Genomic DNA, 16,369 nt, shown 5'->3' with positions numbered 1-16,369 from the left:
AGATATTGCATGAATAATTCCTTCTTCAGCAAATGTAGCCCCCTGATGATGTAGTTCTAATGTCGTTGCCTTGTAATCAATGGCTCGCGGGTTCGATACCCGGTGGAGGCACATACTAGTTCGGATCCTACTTTAAACTGTATGTCCAGTTCCGATCAGGGACGGTGCTACAGGGGCGCTAGGGGGACTGATGTTCCACCCAAACTGATCTCAGTCCCCCTTGTATTCCCCTCCAGATTTTTATAGTAGTACACTTACAACAAAAACTTCGGAAAATTGAATTTTTATTGATTTGACTTATTTTACTCCCGATTTTGTCATTCTGGCCAATCCCAACGATGGACATTTGTGGTGATTGGCTGGAAGTGATGAAGGAAAAATCATCAATACAAATGGATAGAACACAGAACTAAAAACCCACACAGACGCCAGAGCCTCGATAGCCTTTAAGAATCCAGTTTCCCAGGGCGCACTGCGTGCAAGATAGTTTGACTGGCACTTGGGTCCCTTCTGAGCATGGGTGCACAGGGAAAGGGGGGTTATGAGGGTCAGAACCCCTCCCCCGTTGGGTCATCATTTATACAGAAAATTAATTTTTTCCCTCAAATTTATAATGGAAAATTTCACACCGTTTATCACTTTCAAATGAGAGGAATCACTGTTTGAAACGGCACAACAATATTTATAAATCGTTTCACCCTTCTGTAGGACTTTCAATTCATACCGTACCAAAGTTGTTGCTACAGAACCTCTCCAGCTTTTTTTCTTTCTTGTCATATTTTACTTCGGTTGAATCCCTTACCCTCATAGAAAATTCCTGACTGCTCCAAAATTTCCGACAAGTCATTTCTCACCCTTTTAGTAGTTGACTGAGCGGTGTCCATTTTGCGCCACCAGTGTTCAAGTCACACAGTCATGGGAAAAACTTTGGGGCCAAATGGAGGCACTCCCCGCTCCAAATTTTATGTACAAGTTAATGGCATTTTTTATCCTCCTTGTACCTGAGGTATATTCTGACTGCTATAAAATTAGGCCAAGTAACGCTGCTGCACATAGCGAAACAGAAGTGAGAGACATCTTTGTGGTCATTTTCTGGTATAAATAAGAATCCTGCTTACTTCTTTGTGGCTTGGACATACTCAGAGTCATCGTTGTTTTGAAGGTCAAGGCTGACTCCCATTGCTGTTTCTGAAAAATAAAATAAAAATTTCTTCAATACACGATAAGTCCAAATTATTTTCTCGATTTCAGTATTTTTCTAATTCTAATTCTACGAAAGACAGGTAAATGTAATTAGTATTGTTGAAAAAGAGAACTACGCTCTATGATCCAAATATCTAAGAATTGCTGTGTGGTTTTAACGCACACAGCTGGAAAATGGAAATATATGTGTAAAAGTTTGAATGTTTGCAAATGATCGTGCCAAGGTTGTTTTTTGCCCAGTAGACGGGGAAGCCAACGGTTGTTTTCACTCAATGGCTTTTCTGTTTTAAAAGTAACAATAGGACCTCACCCCGGTGGTTGGGGGCGAGCCGTTTGTCGGAGGTATAAATACCGGGTTCCGACTTGTTACGGGCTCTCAGACTCAGATATTCAGACAGTTGCCTATTCTCTCAGATACTATCTCAGAAGCCCGATGGATTGAGACAGGTTTTTTTTTACCGAGTCAGATGGATGCATAGACATGCCCAGAGAGTGAGCGCCGTATGTATAGGGGCTATCCACCTGAAGGAAGTGGCTTCGCGCGGAAGCCATAGTTGTAGCACAGCAACTTCCGGTTCGTAGGCTCACAACATACCACCAAAGGGAGTTCAGATTGTGTCATGTGTCACGAATGGGTGTTTAGCAGTAGAATGTAAACTAGGATCAGGGCTAAATAATCTTTCACAGATTTCTGTTCATCTATTTCCTCAAGATCTAGGACGCCAAAATTATTGTATTCAAGCAGTCAGGCCTGAAAATTGGAAGCCCATTAGCACCAGTAGACTCCGTAGTAATCACAACGGATGCGCAGGATCCCAAAAAGTTGGGACCTGAACAAAATTCAGCCTCGATTCAGACTTCGGAAAAATTTAAATAATAAGTTTAAAAGTAGTTTATTACCTATATAGTTTTTGTTGCACTACAAGCGTCCGATATTTATTGAAATTAGCACATTTTATTCCAAACATGCAAAATAAATCATCACCAGAGGGTGAAATTGTGTCTATATTTAAGTGTCGGGTAATTTTGGGTATTTTCCGCCCCTATAATATCCAAATTTAATCTCGAAACAACATTATTTTCCCCGTTTCGAACGTCAGGATTTTAAAAACACCCCGTTCTGATTCCGTCCCGACCAAATGTTTTGCATCCCGCACCCCCTAGTAACCACTTCATTAAAGGTAGAAGTGAAATAATTCAAATCTCTATTTTTCTCTTTCTGCTTTAGTGATATAAGCCAAGATAATACTTTTCATTTCAACATATGCTCGGTTGGTTGGCAAAATTTGTGTTTTTTTAAAGAAACCAAACATACCGTTTTTTTTTTTTAAACATGTTTTAAATGTTTTAAATAGTGTTTTAAACAAGAAGCGAGAAAACATGTTTTAATCAAATAAAACGTTTAAAACATAATGTCAAGAAGACTAATTTTCTAAAAATAATGATTAATAAGGAATCTGTTAATCATCCAAGGATGGACTTTCTTCATATTTTAAAGTATTGGTTTGGTTTGATTTGCTTTATTTTACTTCACTTTTTGTGCCACTTTTGGCTAATTTGCGAAGATAGGGATGAGTGATGATATGATGAAATTGATGAATAGACAACCCAAGGCTGAATCTCACTCTGTAGCAATTAAAAATACTTTTCAATACAATTCAATTCAAACATCCATGCCCAGGCCAGGATTCGAACCCGGAACCACTGTCCCTATTATAAAGTAAACGCTTCAGTAACTTTTTAAAATACATATTTATGTTGGTCTCAAATCTCGCATGTAATGTTCGAGAAGCTTGAACTAATTCACGGTTGCCAGACCCCACTGAGTCCACGTGCTAGCTACAGCCGGGAAGGAATAACCTGGCAGTAACGTCACGCCCTGCTAAGTCAGCGTTGCCAACTGCTATGAAAGGAATCATGGCATGAGTAAAAGTAGGAGCAGTAAAGATCGCGGTGCAAACTACCAATCTTCAATTCAATGTTAGCACTGCTAGATGAAATAGTCGTAATAATAATAATAATAAATAAATAAGTAAATAATAATAGTAACATTAACATTAATTAATTAAACAATGCTGAAAGAACATGTTATATATTATTGCGTAAGGCAAGTCAAAACAGGAAAGTGCAAAAATGTCGTACATTTAATCAGCAATGGGAAGCACGCCATCATCCTCCCCTTTTTCACTTGTGCAAGATAGACTGTCATCACTGTCTGAATCTGAATCGTCGCCGACATACAAAGTTAAGTTTTCGATTCTTTCTTCCAAAAGTCCATCCCTCTCAGTAAAATTCCTCCCATTTCTGTGCGTGTTGTACTGCTTTCTTCCAGTCCTCACTTGTCACCTGTCGGAAACCCTCTTCTATAAGTTCCTGAACGCTATTTTTTGAGAAGGTGATGTTATTCGTGGCGACATAATTTTTCACGTTAGCCCAAATGAGTTCAATGGGATTGAGATCTGCATGGTATGGGGGAATTCTCAACACTTTGTGTCCGTTGCTTGCTGAAATTTCGTCCATGGCGTACCTCTTATAAGCGACCTTGTTTATTTTAATTATTTCATATAATTCGGCTTTCAGCAAACCTTCTGCATGCGGAATATTGTGAGATGACAGCCACGACTTCATTTCATCCTTCCTGCTGTTTGATGTTGGGATTTTTTCCACTAACTTGTTGTGGTACGGAGCATTGTCACACACAATAACAGAGTTTGGGGGCAGATAGGGAAGAAGCTGTTCTTCGAACCACAACATAAAATTGTTAGTGTTCATCTCCCCATGATAGTCCCCAGAAGTTGTTTTTGAAAGGAACACTAACTTCGCTCCCTCCACAAATCCACTTCCACCACTGGTATGCACAATAATAAACCTGGGACCCTTTCCTGTTGGCACTTTACCCCCCCCCCCCCCCCCCCGAATCTTTGGAATCAAGCCAAACTTTGGGGACAGTGTGGTGTGTGTTCACGAAACTTTCATCCATGCAAATGAAAGACCGGCGGGGTTGCTCTCTGCGCAGTTCTGTAACTTCACGCAAAAATCATAGCCGCAACGTAACGATACTGTTTCGTTCAAGGAGTAGCTTCCTTCTGTTTACGCTGTGCTTTTTAAATCTGAACCCTAATTTTCTTATGATCATACGCAACGACCAACGCGACCCTCAAAATTAATATTTTCTTGCAGTTCCTTCATCAGTTTGTGTACGGTGACAACAATGCCTTTCGTGTATAAATCATGGATTGTTCGGAGCACTACTGCTTCATCAAAATAATCCAGATTTGTGGCACGTTGCTGGGCATTCGGTCGTTTTTTGCCTGGCGTTGAAAAAGGTTTCCCGCTCGCACTCGCAACACTTTTGTCTTTCTCCTTCAAAATTCTCGACACAGATCTTTCACTGACACCTGTCGCCACGGACGTTCTGTGAACAGCTGTGGTTTTGTTTTCATCGCAATCATAGTTCATATACATATTGAAAACTATTTCTCTTGCATCGCTGTGCAAGGGCTTACCTTTCTTTACGCCACTGCTCATTGTACAACAATGACAAAACCAGCAAAAAAGACCCTCACTAACAAAGAAACAAAATAGCCTGTAATCACTCACTCATAGCTGCGGTTTGTTTCGCAAGACTAATGTAACAGTGTGGGGGTTTGCACGCCTGCATCACCCCTCTCAGAATGATTTCGATTGGTTTGCACGTCACCTTGTCGTCCGCTCTAGCGAATGAGCCTTCGCTTCTGGAAGGAGAGGTGAAGGTGGGAGATGACGTCACTTAAAGTTATTCCATCTGCACGTAGTAGCTACTGTTTTCTTCGTATATACGTCATACGACATTTTATCGTGAATGCAACTAAATCAGTAGCGTACGCAGGATTTAATCAAGGGGGGTGTTATTTCTAAAACTTCTTTCCAAATTCACATTACCATTGTTTTATTATACTTTAATTAAATAATAATAATCACAATTAATTAATAATACTTATAATTAATTGATTAGCTGAATTAATACTAATAATACTACTAATACTACTACTACTACTATTAAGTAGTAGAGATCTACATAAATATAGTATTTATGAAAAGAATAGAACGAAATTACTTTCTAGTCATTCGAATTTTAGCAAATACTGGGAGCACTTTTTTGTTTCTTTGTTACGAAATAATTGTCTGGTCAACGAGGTGAGACATTTCAAGGGTGAAGAAGATCCATAAATACAAGAATATTAAAATAAATTGAAATAATCAAAGTATGGAACTCATCCAAGGAGCTGCGGTGATCTGGTCGGTAGAGCGTCTGACATGTGATATCACGCGGGAGATTCGGATTCGATTCCCGAAATTGGTTGGAATTTTTCCAGCTTCACCCCTGCATAAATGTCCCCGATAATTCAAGCTTATTGTCGTTTGAACAATTGTTTAGTCACAAGGTGAGACATTTTAAAGAGAGACATTCAAACTAGCTGTGGTAAACAATATAATGGGAAGGCGAATTGGTGACTGTATGCTTGTCCGCCTAGCCTTTGTCTAAACATTAGCCTCTTACAAGGAACCAATAACTTTATTTAGTTAATTCTCATTGTTCACACAAAACAAAATACATGTTCGTTGAACACTGGCGTACGTAGAGGGATGGCCGATGGTGTTCCAGCCACTACCGAAATTTTGAGAAAATCAGAATTTTCAGATAAAAATCCGTTAAGAACTTTAAAAAATCAAAATGTGTAAATGCGAAACCTGTTTTAAAGTGAATCCCGATGATCATTTTTGTCTTTGAATACAATTTTAAAAGACTGAAAAGCTCCAAAAATACGAAATATTTTATTATGCATCCTGCCCTCGAAAACGAAGCCATGTGCTATCCACATTTACTATTCCAGCCATCCCGAAAAAAATATCCTGCGTTCGAAACTGTATTGAACATTGTTGCAACTGAGATACAAAACAACTTTTTTCTCTTTTAAATCATAGTTACCCTAACCTAACCTCAGAAACTCGTGTTTATTTTCAAGGCATCACTCTGAAAGACGCGTGTGTTTGGAATGCTGTGCTTTTCTCCATGCTGCACGGAAATAATAATTCAAATTATTATTATTATTATTATTATTATTAGTAGTAGTAGTAGTAGTAGTAGTAGTAATAGTAATATTATTGTCCCAGATCTTTGACTGAAAAATTGGCCATTTAATTATTTTCCACAGCATTTTTCATAATATTTCACAAGCTCAAGGGGGGGTTTAAACCCCGTAACCCCCCTTGCGTACGCCACTCAACTAAATATTAACATTAACAACAATGTGCACATTTTGCAGTGAGTAACAAAACGGTTTCATCCATGCAGCATTCAATTTTTAAAATATTTTAAACATCCGTAAAAAGAAAAAAACATAGCAAGGTATTTTAAACGTAAGCCACGGCTATTCATCACTTTATGTTTCTTTGTTAATTCAATATATATTTTCAGCCACTGAACAGATTTATATACTCAATAAACAGAATGACATGCATTGAATGAAAAGGCATAGTTACTAAACAAGCAAATAAACATAAACTATCAAACATCAAGTATCAAAATGTGTTTTAAACAAGTCTGATAAAAACATGTTTAAAACACTTTGTTTTAAATGTTTTAAACATTTGTAAAAAACAAAGCCATGTGTTTTAAACGTTTAAAACAAGTTGTTTAAAACACTTTTGTTTTAAACATGCCAACCCTGGTCATAGTCACTTAGGTTAAACGTTACGTTCTTGAAGAACACATGAACTGTATGAAATTTTTGTGTCCGTACATCTCGCACATTTTCACTTTAAAACATAAAAGTATGCATCAAAAGATTTATATGTTTTAAGCGTTTACGATGTGTAGGAAAATATTCTTTAATATGAAGGCTACAGAGATCACCAAATCCAACGAAGCTCAGCAAACGGATCTCATCCTGTAATAGTCCCGTATTACTTCGTAGTTGCTCATCCAATTGATATGGAAAGGCCTCTACTTTGCCCAGATATGTCTTCTTCTCCTCGTCGTCAAGTGCCTTTATATGATCCATTTCACCCGATATACAAAAAGAGAAGAAAAACCACAAGTACGTGCTTGAATTAGGTTTAAGGTCCGTCCAGGGGCAGTGAACCGGAAGTTGCTGTGCTACAGTTCCACAATCGATTGTGCTGTTCGATATGTTTTTGTTTTCTCGTGGATAGCCCTTATGTATAGGATAAACTGCGGGGGCGTGTTAGCGCTATGCTAAATAGTACGCTCGTAGTGTGAAGTCCTGCAAGTCCTGCTAAGTGGATTTCTCTGTTTTGGGGCAAAAGGCAACCGGAAGCAGTTGTTAATGGATTGTAACGCAAAGATGTATATACGGAGGAGGGGAGGTATGTTGGTTGGTTGTGCTGGTGTTTTAAGTCCACTTTATGCACAGTACGGCTAATCGGGACTGGACATATACTTTAAAGTGGGATCCGAACCACTATGTGCCTCCACCAAGGGGAGGTATGTAAATTAAATTGTGTAGATAAAGAGAGAACTCCGTGAGACGTTAATTCTACTTAACATTAAAAATTCAACAATACTTACCCAATATAATATCCAGGGTACATAATGCTACAGGAGGGTGAATATCGAATCCAGTGGAATCAGCAAGCTTTGCTAGATTTCTTACAAGTATCTGGGACGACTTGTTGAAGACGTCTAGAAACTGCTCTAGAATCTTAAAGTGGAAGGTTGGAGTCAAGATCTTTCTGTGGGAATACCATTTCTTGCCTGGAATATATAGGAAGTAAACGATTACAATTTTAATCATTTTTAAAATACGGAGGTATTTCAAGGGTGATGAGGGATTGCTCTTTCTGCTACTTTATCCCCTTCCTCTGCTTGCTATTCTCTTGCTCTCGAGGTTGAGGGTGGGGTGTCGTCTTACAGCACAGAAAAATGTTTCTACAGTAGTATGTGGAGAACATCAGTGGATTGATTGATTTAGTTTATTTTACTTCGCATTTCTGCCACTAAATCGCGGATATGAGGATGAGTGATGATATGATGAAATTCATGAAGGGACACTCACAAAGAACACCTATGTCAGGTCGGGATTCGAAACCTGAACCCTGGCTTTGTAGCTCGCTCGCTAATGTTGGTAATATCTTGCTCGTTAGAGACTTATTTCAAATTTGCAAACACTAAAAGACAACACTTTCTATCCTGTACATATACAACCTCGTGGTAGAGATTCATAGTTCATTCCAATATTTTATCAGCCGGATAATAGATATAATTTACATGAACCCAACATGGCCTGCCTAGGTTTGCGATTGTTTCTAGTAGTGTACAAAGTCAGAAAGGTGAAACTAATCGCAAGATTCAATAGAGGGAACAAAGCTGGACGTTTACTGAAAATTGGAGTCAGTTCGAAATAATAACGTGGGTGTAGTGAAGATTTTCTTTAAAAAGTAACGATTAGGCTATATTTGATACATGTACCCAATATGGCCTAGTCATATATTTTGTTCTTTCACATCAAAACATTCAACAGAAATTGTAAAGAAAGTACCACAATGTTGTTTTTATAGGTACATAAGTATATTGACACACTTAACCTTTTATTTACATAGTGACATATGAGATTTGCACAAGTTCATAACATTGTTTACAAACCAATAATCAAGGGAGTGACATGTGCCAATTTGTTACCAGAAGACCATGGATTACACATTACAGTCTGGGAAAATAAAAGGTCCTTTATCATCCTTAGTGAGCCCCACACACTCTACTTGAACATAATAGTAGCAAATGTCATACTTGCGCTTGTTATTCACGATATATTCCTATGTAGGCCATATTGAGTCTACATTACATAGTGTTATTTTTTCTTCGTTATAAACAGGACTTTAAATTAAAGTTTAAGCTAAGTACATTGTTGTAAGGTACAAATTGTGAACTCTCATAATATGGATTAGAGATATAAACACCTATCACTTGGAAGATGTAGTAAGTAATAACTTAGATTACGTAGAACACAAATACGAGATTCAGCTATTTCCCTTCTTTGTTTTCAAGTTACTGTATTATAGGTACAGCCAACAGGTTCAATCACGTCATTCGGATACTCTAAATGACATACTAACGTCATCTGTTGAATTAATCATGTAACTACTTGGAAACAGCAAATAGGCCATATTGAGTGCAAGGTCATATTGGGTTCAGCTTAGTAAAAGCTATAATATGCTTTTAGTATGATATACGTGCTTAATTCCACTGAAAACCTTGTTTATGATTGACATTATAAAATTCAAATAAGAATATAATAATCACAAGTGCAATTAATTTATTGAAGTCTGATTTTTTATACTATACAAGCCCGGGGCTGTTATCGCAATAGCTCATGTATAATTTCAGTTATGACTTCAAGACTAAGCTATGTCAGATTGTTAAATTTTTACATTTTGCCACATTCAAAATATCTTGCATCTTTATTTTGTTGTCTCTTTCCGAGCTTCCCCCCCTCCAAGAACAGACCTCCTTTCAGATAGAGGCTTGGGGCTATAGCACCTCAAAGACACCTAAATCTAAGCTTGTGTTTATAACAAGAGTATCAGGTTGCAGGAAGGTTCTAGCAAAATGACATCATGGAACTCCAATTGTAGATGAAACATATTTAGTGTTCAAAATGATAATTAAATACATCTTGAATTAAAGTAACCAAGAAGTTACTCTACTATTAACCTAAAAATTAGTATCTTCCAATATAATATCCCAGAGATAGTTGGAATTAAAATGTTTTTAAGAAACGAATAGATAAATTAGTTCAGAGGTTCCCAAACGTTTTCGTCTCACGGCGCCCTTAGTGTCTCAAGATTATTCTGCAGCGACCAAGTCAGAATGTAGGCCTATCTAACACTTGCAACGCTCAGTTAGTGCGGTTAGGTTGCTTGCCTGAAGTTAAAAAATAAACACATATTTCAAATTCTGAAACATTTTACATGTAAAAAGTACTAAATAAGCACATATTTGGATATTCATATCATTGACTGAATTTCAGTTAATATATTGGAACATTTCGCGGCGTCCGTGTAAGCCAGCTACGGTACCTCACTTTGGGAACCACTGGATTAGTGTAAAGTTATAGTCTATAGTGTAAATCATTTTATATGAAGTTTATTATAGAATCTTGGTTAAAGATTAATATTTTGTATATACCTGTACTTGTCAGTAATCCTGTACCCAGCCAATTATGCAAAAATACATACAATTCTGACTTCTGTATGGATGTTTTACTTCCTAATACCTCCTGTAATAAGAACAAAACTCGTGTAATAATTCTTGTAATGAGTACGTACTTATATTAAAATGTCTAAAATTGACTTTAACATTAAATATTGTAATGACCCCGAGTTTGCCATTACTTCGTGGTTTTATATTATTATTATTATATATATTATTATTTCATGCTTATTATAATTGGTATTATACAGTTAATAATTCATATATATATTCTTAAATATTTTCTAATATGGCCGCCTTTATAATCAAAATTATACACATGTCTACAAGTATGAATAGCGGAAAATTTAAGCAATTTACATAGTTTCAACATTAATCGTTTCATTTGCTTTTAAATATTCTAAAGATTGTTGTAAGTTTCATTTTAATCAAGTTAGTGAAGCCTAAGTTAATAATTTCTGCTTTAAATTCCTTATATCTATTTGTTGTTTCATGTTTCTGGCAAAAGCCGTTCGTTTCTCTTATATTTTGAAAGCCATTGTTGATTTATTTAAACTCTTGTGGTGTGAGAAGATCACGTGCTTTTCATTGCATTGTTGCCACCACATACCTAAATTCACTGTGCCAGATTACTGTACATTTCTAATATATTACTGTTTGCTTTTATCCATTTCCTAGTATTAAAAGGTTATTGTGTCTGGTAACGCTGTGTAACTGAGGAGGTGTTTTCGCCTTCCAGAAAAACGGTTAGTAGTCGCACGGAGAGATTTGAAGGAGCAAGAGGTGCTTCTCGTTACGGAAAATATAGGCTTACGCATCTCGTGCTGTACCGTTCAAAAGTATTTGAATTGTCATTTTTAGTCTTACATGATATACGTGCGTGTCTATAATAAACGTAAAGTTGAACATATTGCGGTTTTTCTTTATTTCGAAAGTGTATTTCGTACTTGTGGATACCTGCATCAGGAGCACAACCTCGTGGGTTGTCATTGGACTTCACCTGTGGATCCAAGGGGAAGGAAAGCAGTATCTCAACCCGATCCCTGGGATTATCCAGCATGCTCTGCTGAGCTTATAAGGTAAGTGTACTTGTGAAGTGCACCGCTACGCGGGACGTAGCAAGTTTTGGCGCCACATCGCGGGGCTCGTGAAGAGTGAAGATTGTCCTTTCTCCCATTGTATGAAGTCCTTCCCAGTGGTCCCGAGTGTTTTGTGTCCTCCAAAAAATTTATACCACTTTCGCAGAAGATGGATAGGAAGAACCTAAGGAGCCAATCACGCAGCGTAGTACAGGAGACGACAGCGGCGTGTTGCAGCACTACTTGGACAGAAGAATCTGGATACCGATGTCAAAATTGTGACAGTTTATTCCACACTGGGTGTGTGGCACGGGCAGAGACTGTGGTCGGCGAGAATGACAAGGAGTTGCTGTGTCAAACGTGCTTTGAACAGAGGATGAGGCCGGTGGAACCTGTGCTAGGCACCGTGTCAGTGATCCCGGATTGGATAAAAGCCGTGATGGAGAGACAGGATCAGATGATTGCTGCCATTGCTGAAAAGGAACGTGAGCGGTTAGCTCAGGAACGTGATCGGGAAGAGGCCAGGTTAGCTCAGGAACGTGATCGGGAAGAAGCCAGGTTAACCCAGGAACGTCAACGGGAAGAGAGAGACCGGCAACGACAGGAACAGTTCGTCAGCGCCATGGAACAGAAAGAACGTGAGAGCGGCAACGACAAGAACAGTTCGTCATTACCTTGGAACAAAAGGAACGTGAGAGAGAAGAGAGAAACCGGCAACGACAAGAACAGTTCGTCACCGCATTATCGGAAAAACAAAGGGATACTAATGAACAGATAGCGGGAAGGCTTGGTGACATTATGCAACAACTAAGTGCTCTTCCTGTTCAAATACAGCTTACATCTGAACGTATTGGGCAAGTCGAAGAAGCACAACAGGGTCTAGTGTCCAAGCAGACTGTCCTTGAGTCCGATGTAGGCGTGTTGAAGGATCAAGTAACCGAACTTTCGCAGGACATTTCTGGTCTGCGGACCCAGCTAAGGGAGACTGTGACGGAGACCCACAAGAACCTACAAAACGACATTGCAGACTTTCGGCAGCGTGTGACAAATTTAGTTGTTCGAGAGGAAACTGTTACCCCTCCCGTAGGCGAAAACATGGGCCACAACATTACCTCGTCGCCCCGTCACATTGCAGGAATGTACGTACAACAGCAGTCCTTGCAGATTGAGAGAGATCATCGACCTTCTGTGCGCGAGTCCGTTGTACCTGCTCGAGAGACAGTTCGTGTTGGACAGGACGACGTTGACGAACGACGAGTAAGTGATGAAGTGTCCGATTCGGATAGTTCCCCTTTAAGAGAGTGGAATATTCGTTTGCCACGCATGACAGACATAAATCAGTTACCGAAATTTGACGGAAACATTGAAGCGTACTCAGCGGAGAAATATCTGACAGACCTAAACCTTAGCTTTCGTCTAATGCATGTACCTTATGAGTGTCGAGTAGGTTTGCTGTCTCGAATCTTTGTGGGAACGGCTGAACATTGGCTTTCCGCGAACCGTGACCAGTTCCGAAACTATGAGGACTTTTGTGAACAGTTCCGGGCACAGTTTGCTTCCCCGGAAGCTAAACAACGACAGCTTGCTGCTTTGCGACGGCGTCGTTATTCTAGGCAAACTAATTCGTCCATGGAAAGTTACGCCTGGAGTACCTACGCTGCTTTCAAGAACCTGTCTGACAGTTTACGAGAAAATGAAGTGGTGACTTTGATAATCGAACAGCTCCATTTTCGAGTGCGACATCTGTGCCTTGCCAACGCTCCCAGGAACATTCGTGACCTGACAACATTTCTTAAAAGTTACGAAGTGTGCGAAGAACCGATGGGTTGGCAAACGTACGACAACACGGCTGGCGTACGACGACAGGAAGACTCTAACTTTCGTCGTACACAAAATTACCGAGCTCCACAAGTAAGGATGGTAAGACAAAATAACCGTCCTAACAATCAAAACCAAAATTCATTTCATCCGTACAATACTTCTCGACGGCAGAATCAACAGAACCGGACGTCTCAAACAGATGAGCGGTCAGGAAGAACGAGGCAATGGACACCACCTGCTCGTCGACGACAGCGGTACAGGCCGAGCTACCAACGGTCAAGATCGGACTCTCCCCGTCATAACCCGATGGTGAACGCTGAAACAAACACTGATGAGCCGCCGTTAAGTCACGAACAGCAACAGGCTATAAATGACACTCGAAACTACTACTGGAACATGAATCAGGCAGGTGGGAATTCTACGGAAAACTCTCACCTTGCTTAATTGATCAGCTCCGTGTTGGGCAAGGGCATCTTGAGGAGCTATCCCACGTTACTGATCCCAGATCTTTTGGAGTGACCACGACGATTGATTTAACTGAAACTGAAAAGGCTGTGATCCGAGGTGCCGTATTTAAAATACAAAATTTATCTTCAAATAGCACCACTCCGATCGTGAATAGTAACATCGCTGGACTTCCGGTATCTTGTGTCATCGACACCGGAAGCGAGGTATCATTGTTGAATTATGAAATTTGGGAACGTTTAGTGCAGAAATTCAGTGGTATGACACTTACAAAAGAACCACAAGTTAGGCTGACAGACTTTACAGGAAAACAGCACGTACGTGTGTGTGGAAAACGAAAACTTACAATATCATTTGATGGACAGGAAGTTCAAATAGACATTTTTGTGATTAAAAACATTCCGGCAGATATGTTTTTAGGAGTTCCGTTTGTGCGTGACTACAAGGCTAATGTGGACTTTCAAACCAATCAGCTGATACTTCGCCTCGATGATGAATCATCCTTGTCTCAGAATATAGTTTTTAACGTGGGTGCAAATGAGCAAAGGAAGGCTGTGCACCACATTCAGTATGACAAGTGGATGGCTAGTGAGGAGGATTTGAAGTGCAAGGTCGATGAAAGTATTACTTTGGGTTTTTCAGAAAGAAAGGAACTGTTAGATTTAATTTTAAAATATCAACCGACGTTTTCTGACAGACCAGGAACGGTCAAAGGACTGGAATGTGAAATAAATTTAATTGATCAAATTCCTGTATTTCGGAAGCCTTATCCGATTCCCATCGCTAAACGTGCTGCACTCAAAAAGGAATTAGAACAGTTGAAGGAATGGAGAGTTAATCAAGAAATGTTTTATTGCGCCTTTATTGTCATACGAATCAGCGGTTGTGGTCTAATTTCATCATTGATATTGTTTTGGCTCCCAAGCATTTTCTATCTCACAAGTCATCCGACCCTTGCCCGACAACTCACAAATGGATGCATTTTGAATGAAGGAAGGAATATCGCAAGTCCAAATGAACTTATAGATTCAATTGTTGTTTTGTTCTTTATATTACTCAATACTGTCGAACAAAAGAATCCATTGTTAGGTTGAAATGCAAGAAAGAAAGAACTGAGAGTATAAGAAAGATATCTGTTTATTTCTCTTCAAAGCAAGAACGCGCTTTTTCTGTAAAAGCCTGTAAAAATGAATGAAGCTTGCGACTGTAATTTCCTGTAAATATTTGTATGTTTTCTTTTGGTTTTGTTTTCTTTTGTGGAGAAACATGACTGTAACAATGCTTAGATTGGTAACTTTTTCTCATGTTCGGCGATGGTTGTCAAAGTGCCGACAATTTTCCTTTTGTAATTGTTTTCTGTGATTGTTGAAAAGCTTGTATTTATGAATCGTATATGTTTCTAATGTAAGTTAAAAGGGTAGAATATTTTGATTGTCAAAAGAAAAACACGAATTACGTATTGCATGCTAAAGATTAAGCTCTGTGCAAACATTCAAATTCTTTTGGAAGCTTATTTTGTAACAATGCTTTGAATGATTTTTTTTGTGTACAAGAATGGAATAGTACACTAACTTTGGTTTCTTATCTCCATAATCTGTTTATGTGAATACGTTGCAAAACATTTGTGTAATCAATGTTAAGATACTTCGTTGTTAGTACGTTTTCTGGCACAGACAAGTTTTATGTTTGTTTAATATATATATATTAAAAAAATACTTTTCTTCGATTTTCTCATTAAATATTTTTTTTATTTGGAAGAGGGGGGATATTGTAATGACCCCGAGTTTGCCATTACTTCGTGGTTTTATATTATTATTATTATTATATATATTATTATTTCATGCTTATTATAATTGGTATTATACAGTTAATAATTCATATATATATATTCTTAAATATTTTCTAATATGGCCGCCTTCATAATCAAAATTATACACATATCTACAAGTATGAATAGCGGCAAATTTAAGCAATTTACATAGTTTCAACATTAATCGTTTCATTTGCTTTTAAATATTCTAAAGATTGTTGTAAGTTTCATTTTAATCAAGTTAGTGAAGCCTAAGTTAATAATTTCTGCCTTAAATTCCTTATATCTATTTGTTGTTTCATGTTTCTGGCAAACGCCGTTCGTTTCTCTTATATTTTGAAAGCCATTGTTGATTTATTTAAACTCTTGTGGTGTGAGAAGATCACGTGCTTTTCATTGCATTGTTGCCACCACATACCTAAATTCACTGTGCCAGATTACTGTACATTTCTAATATATTACTGTTTGCTTTTATCCATTTCCTAGTATTAAAAGGTTATTGTGTCTGGTAACGCTGTGTAACTGAGGAGGTGTTTTCGCCTTCCAGAAAAACGGTTAGTAGTCGCGCGGAGAGATTTGAAGGAGCAAGAGGTGCTTCGCGTTACGGAAAATATAGGCTTACGCATCTCGTGCTGTACCGTTCAAAAGTATTTGAATTGTCATTTTTAGTCTTACATTATATACGTGCGTGTCTATAATAAACGTAAAGTTGAACATACTGCGTTTTTTCTTTATTTCGAAAGTGTATTTCGTACTTGTGGATACCTGCATCAGGAGGAC

General features: G+C 38.4%; 1 protein-coding gene across 1 annotated transcript in view; it reads right to left on the bottom strand.

Annotated features, from left to right (window-relative positions):
- LOC145988129 (cytochrome P450 4c3-like) overlaps window positions 1-11,232 on the bottom strand; it is a 69,924-nt gene extending 58,692 nt beyond the window's left edge. The window contains exons 1-4 of the mRNA XM_083122960.1: window positions 11,229-11,232; window positions 10,391-10,498; window positions 7,775-7,960; window positions 1,119-1,188 (exon numbers count right to left, since the gene is read on the bottom strand). Of these exons, the coding sequence (XP_082979086.1) occupies window positions 1,119-1,188; window positions 7,775-7,960; window positions 10,391-10,498; window positions 11,229-11,232 (368 nt within the window). The remainder of the gene's footprint in view (window positions 1-1,118; window positions 1,189-7,774; window positions 7,961-10,390; window positions 10,499-11,228) is intronic.
- Between the last annotated feature and the right edge of the window lie 5,137 nt (window positions 11,233-16,369).

Source organism: Lepisma saccharinum, chromosome 5 (assembly GCF_977018435.1).
Source record: "Lepisma saccharinum chromosome 5, izLepSacc3.1, whole genome shotgun sequence".
NCBI lineage: Eukaryota > Metazoa > Arthropoda > Insecta > Zygentoma > Lepismatidae > Lepisma > Lepisma saccharinum.
Note: the sequence above shows the minus strand (reverse complement) of the source record. Positions and strands in the feature narration are given on the sequence as shown.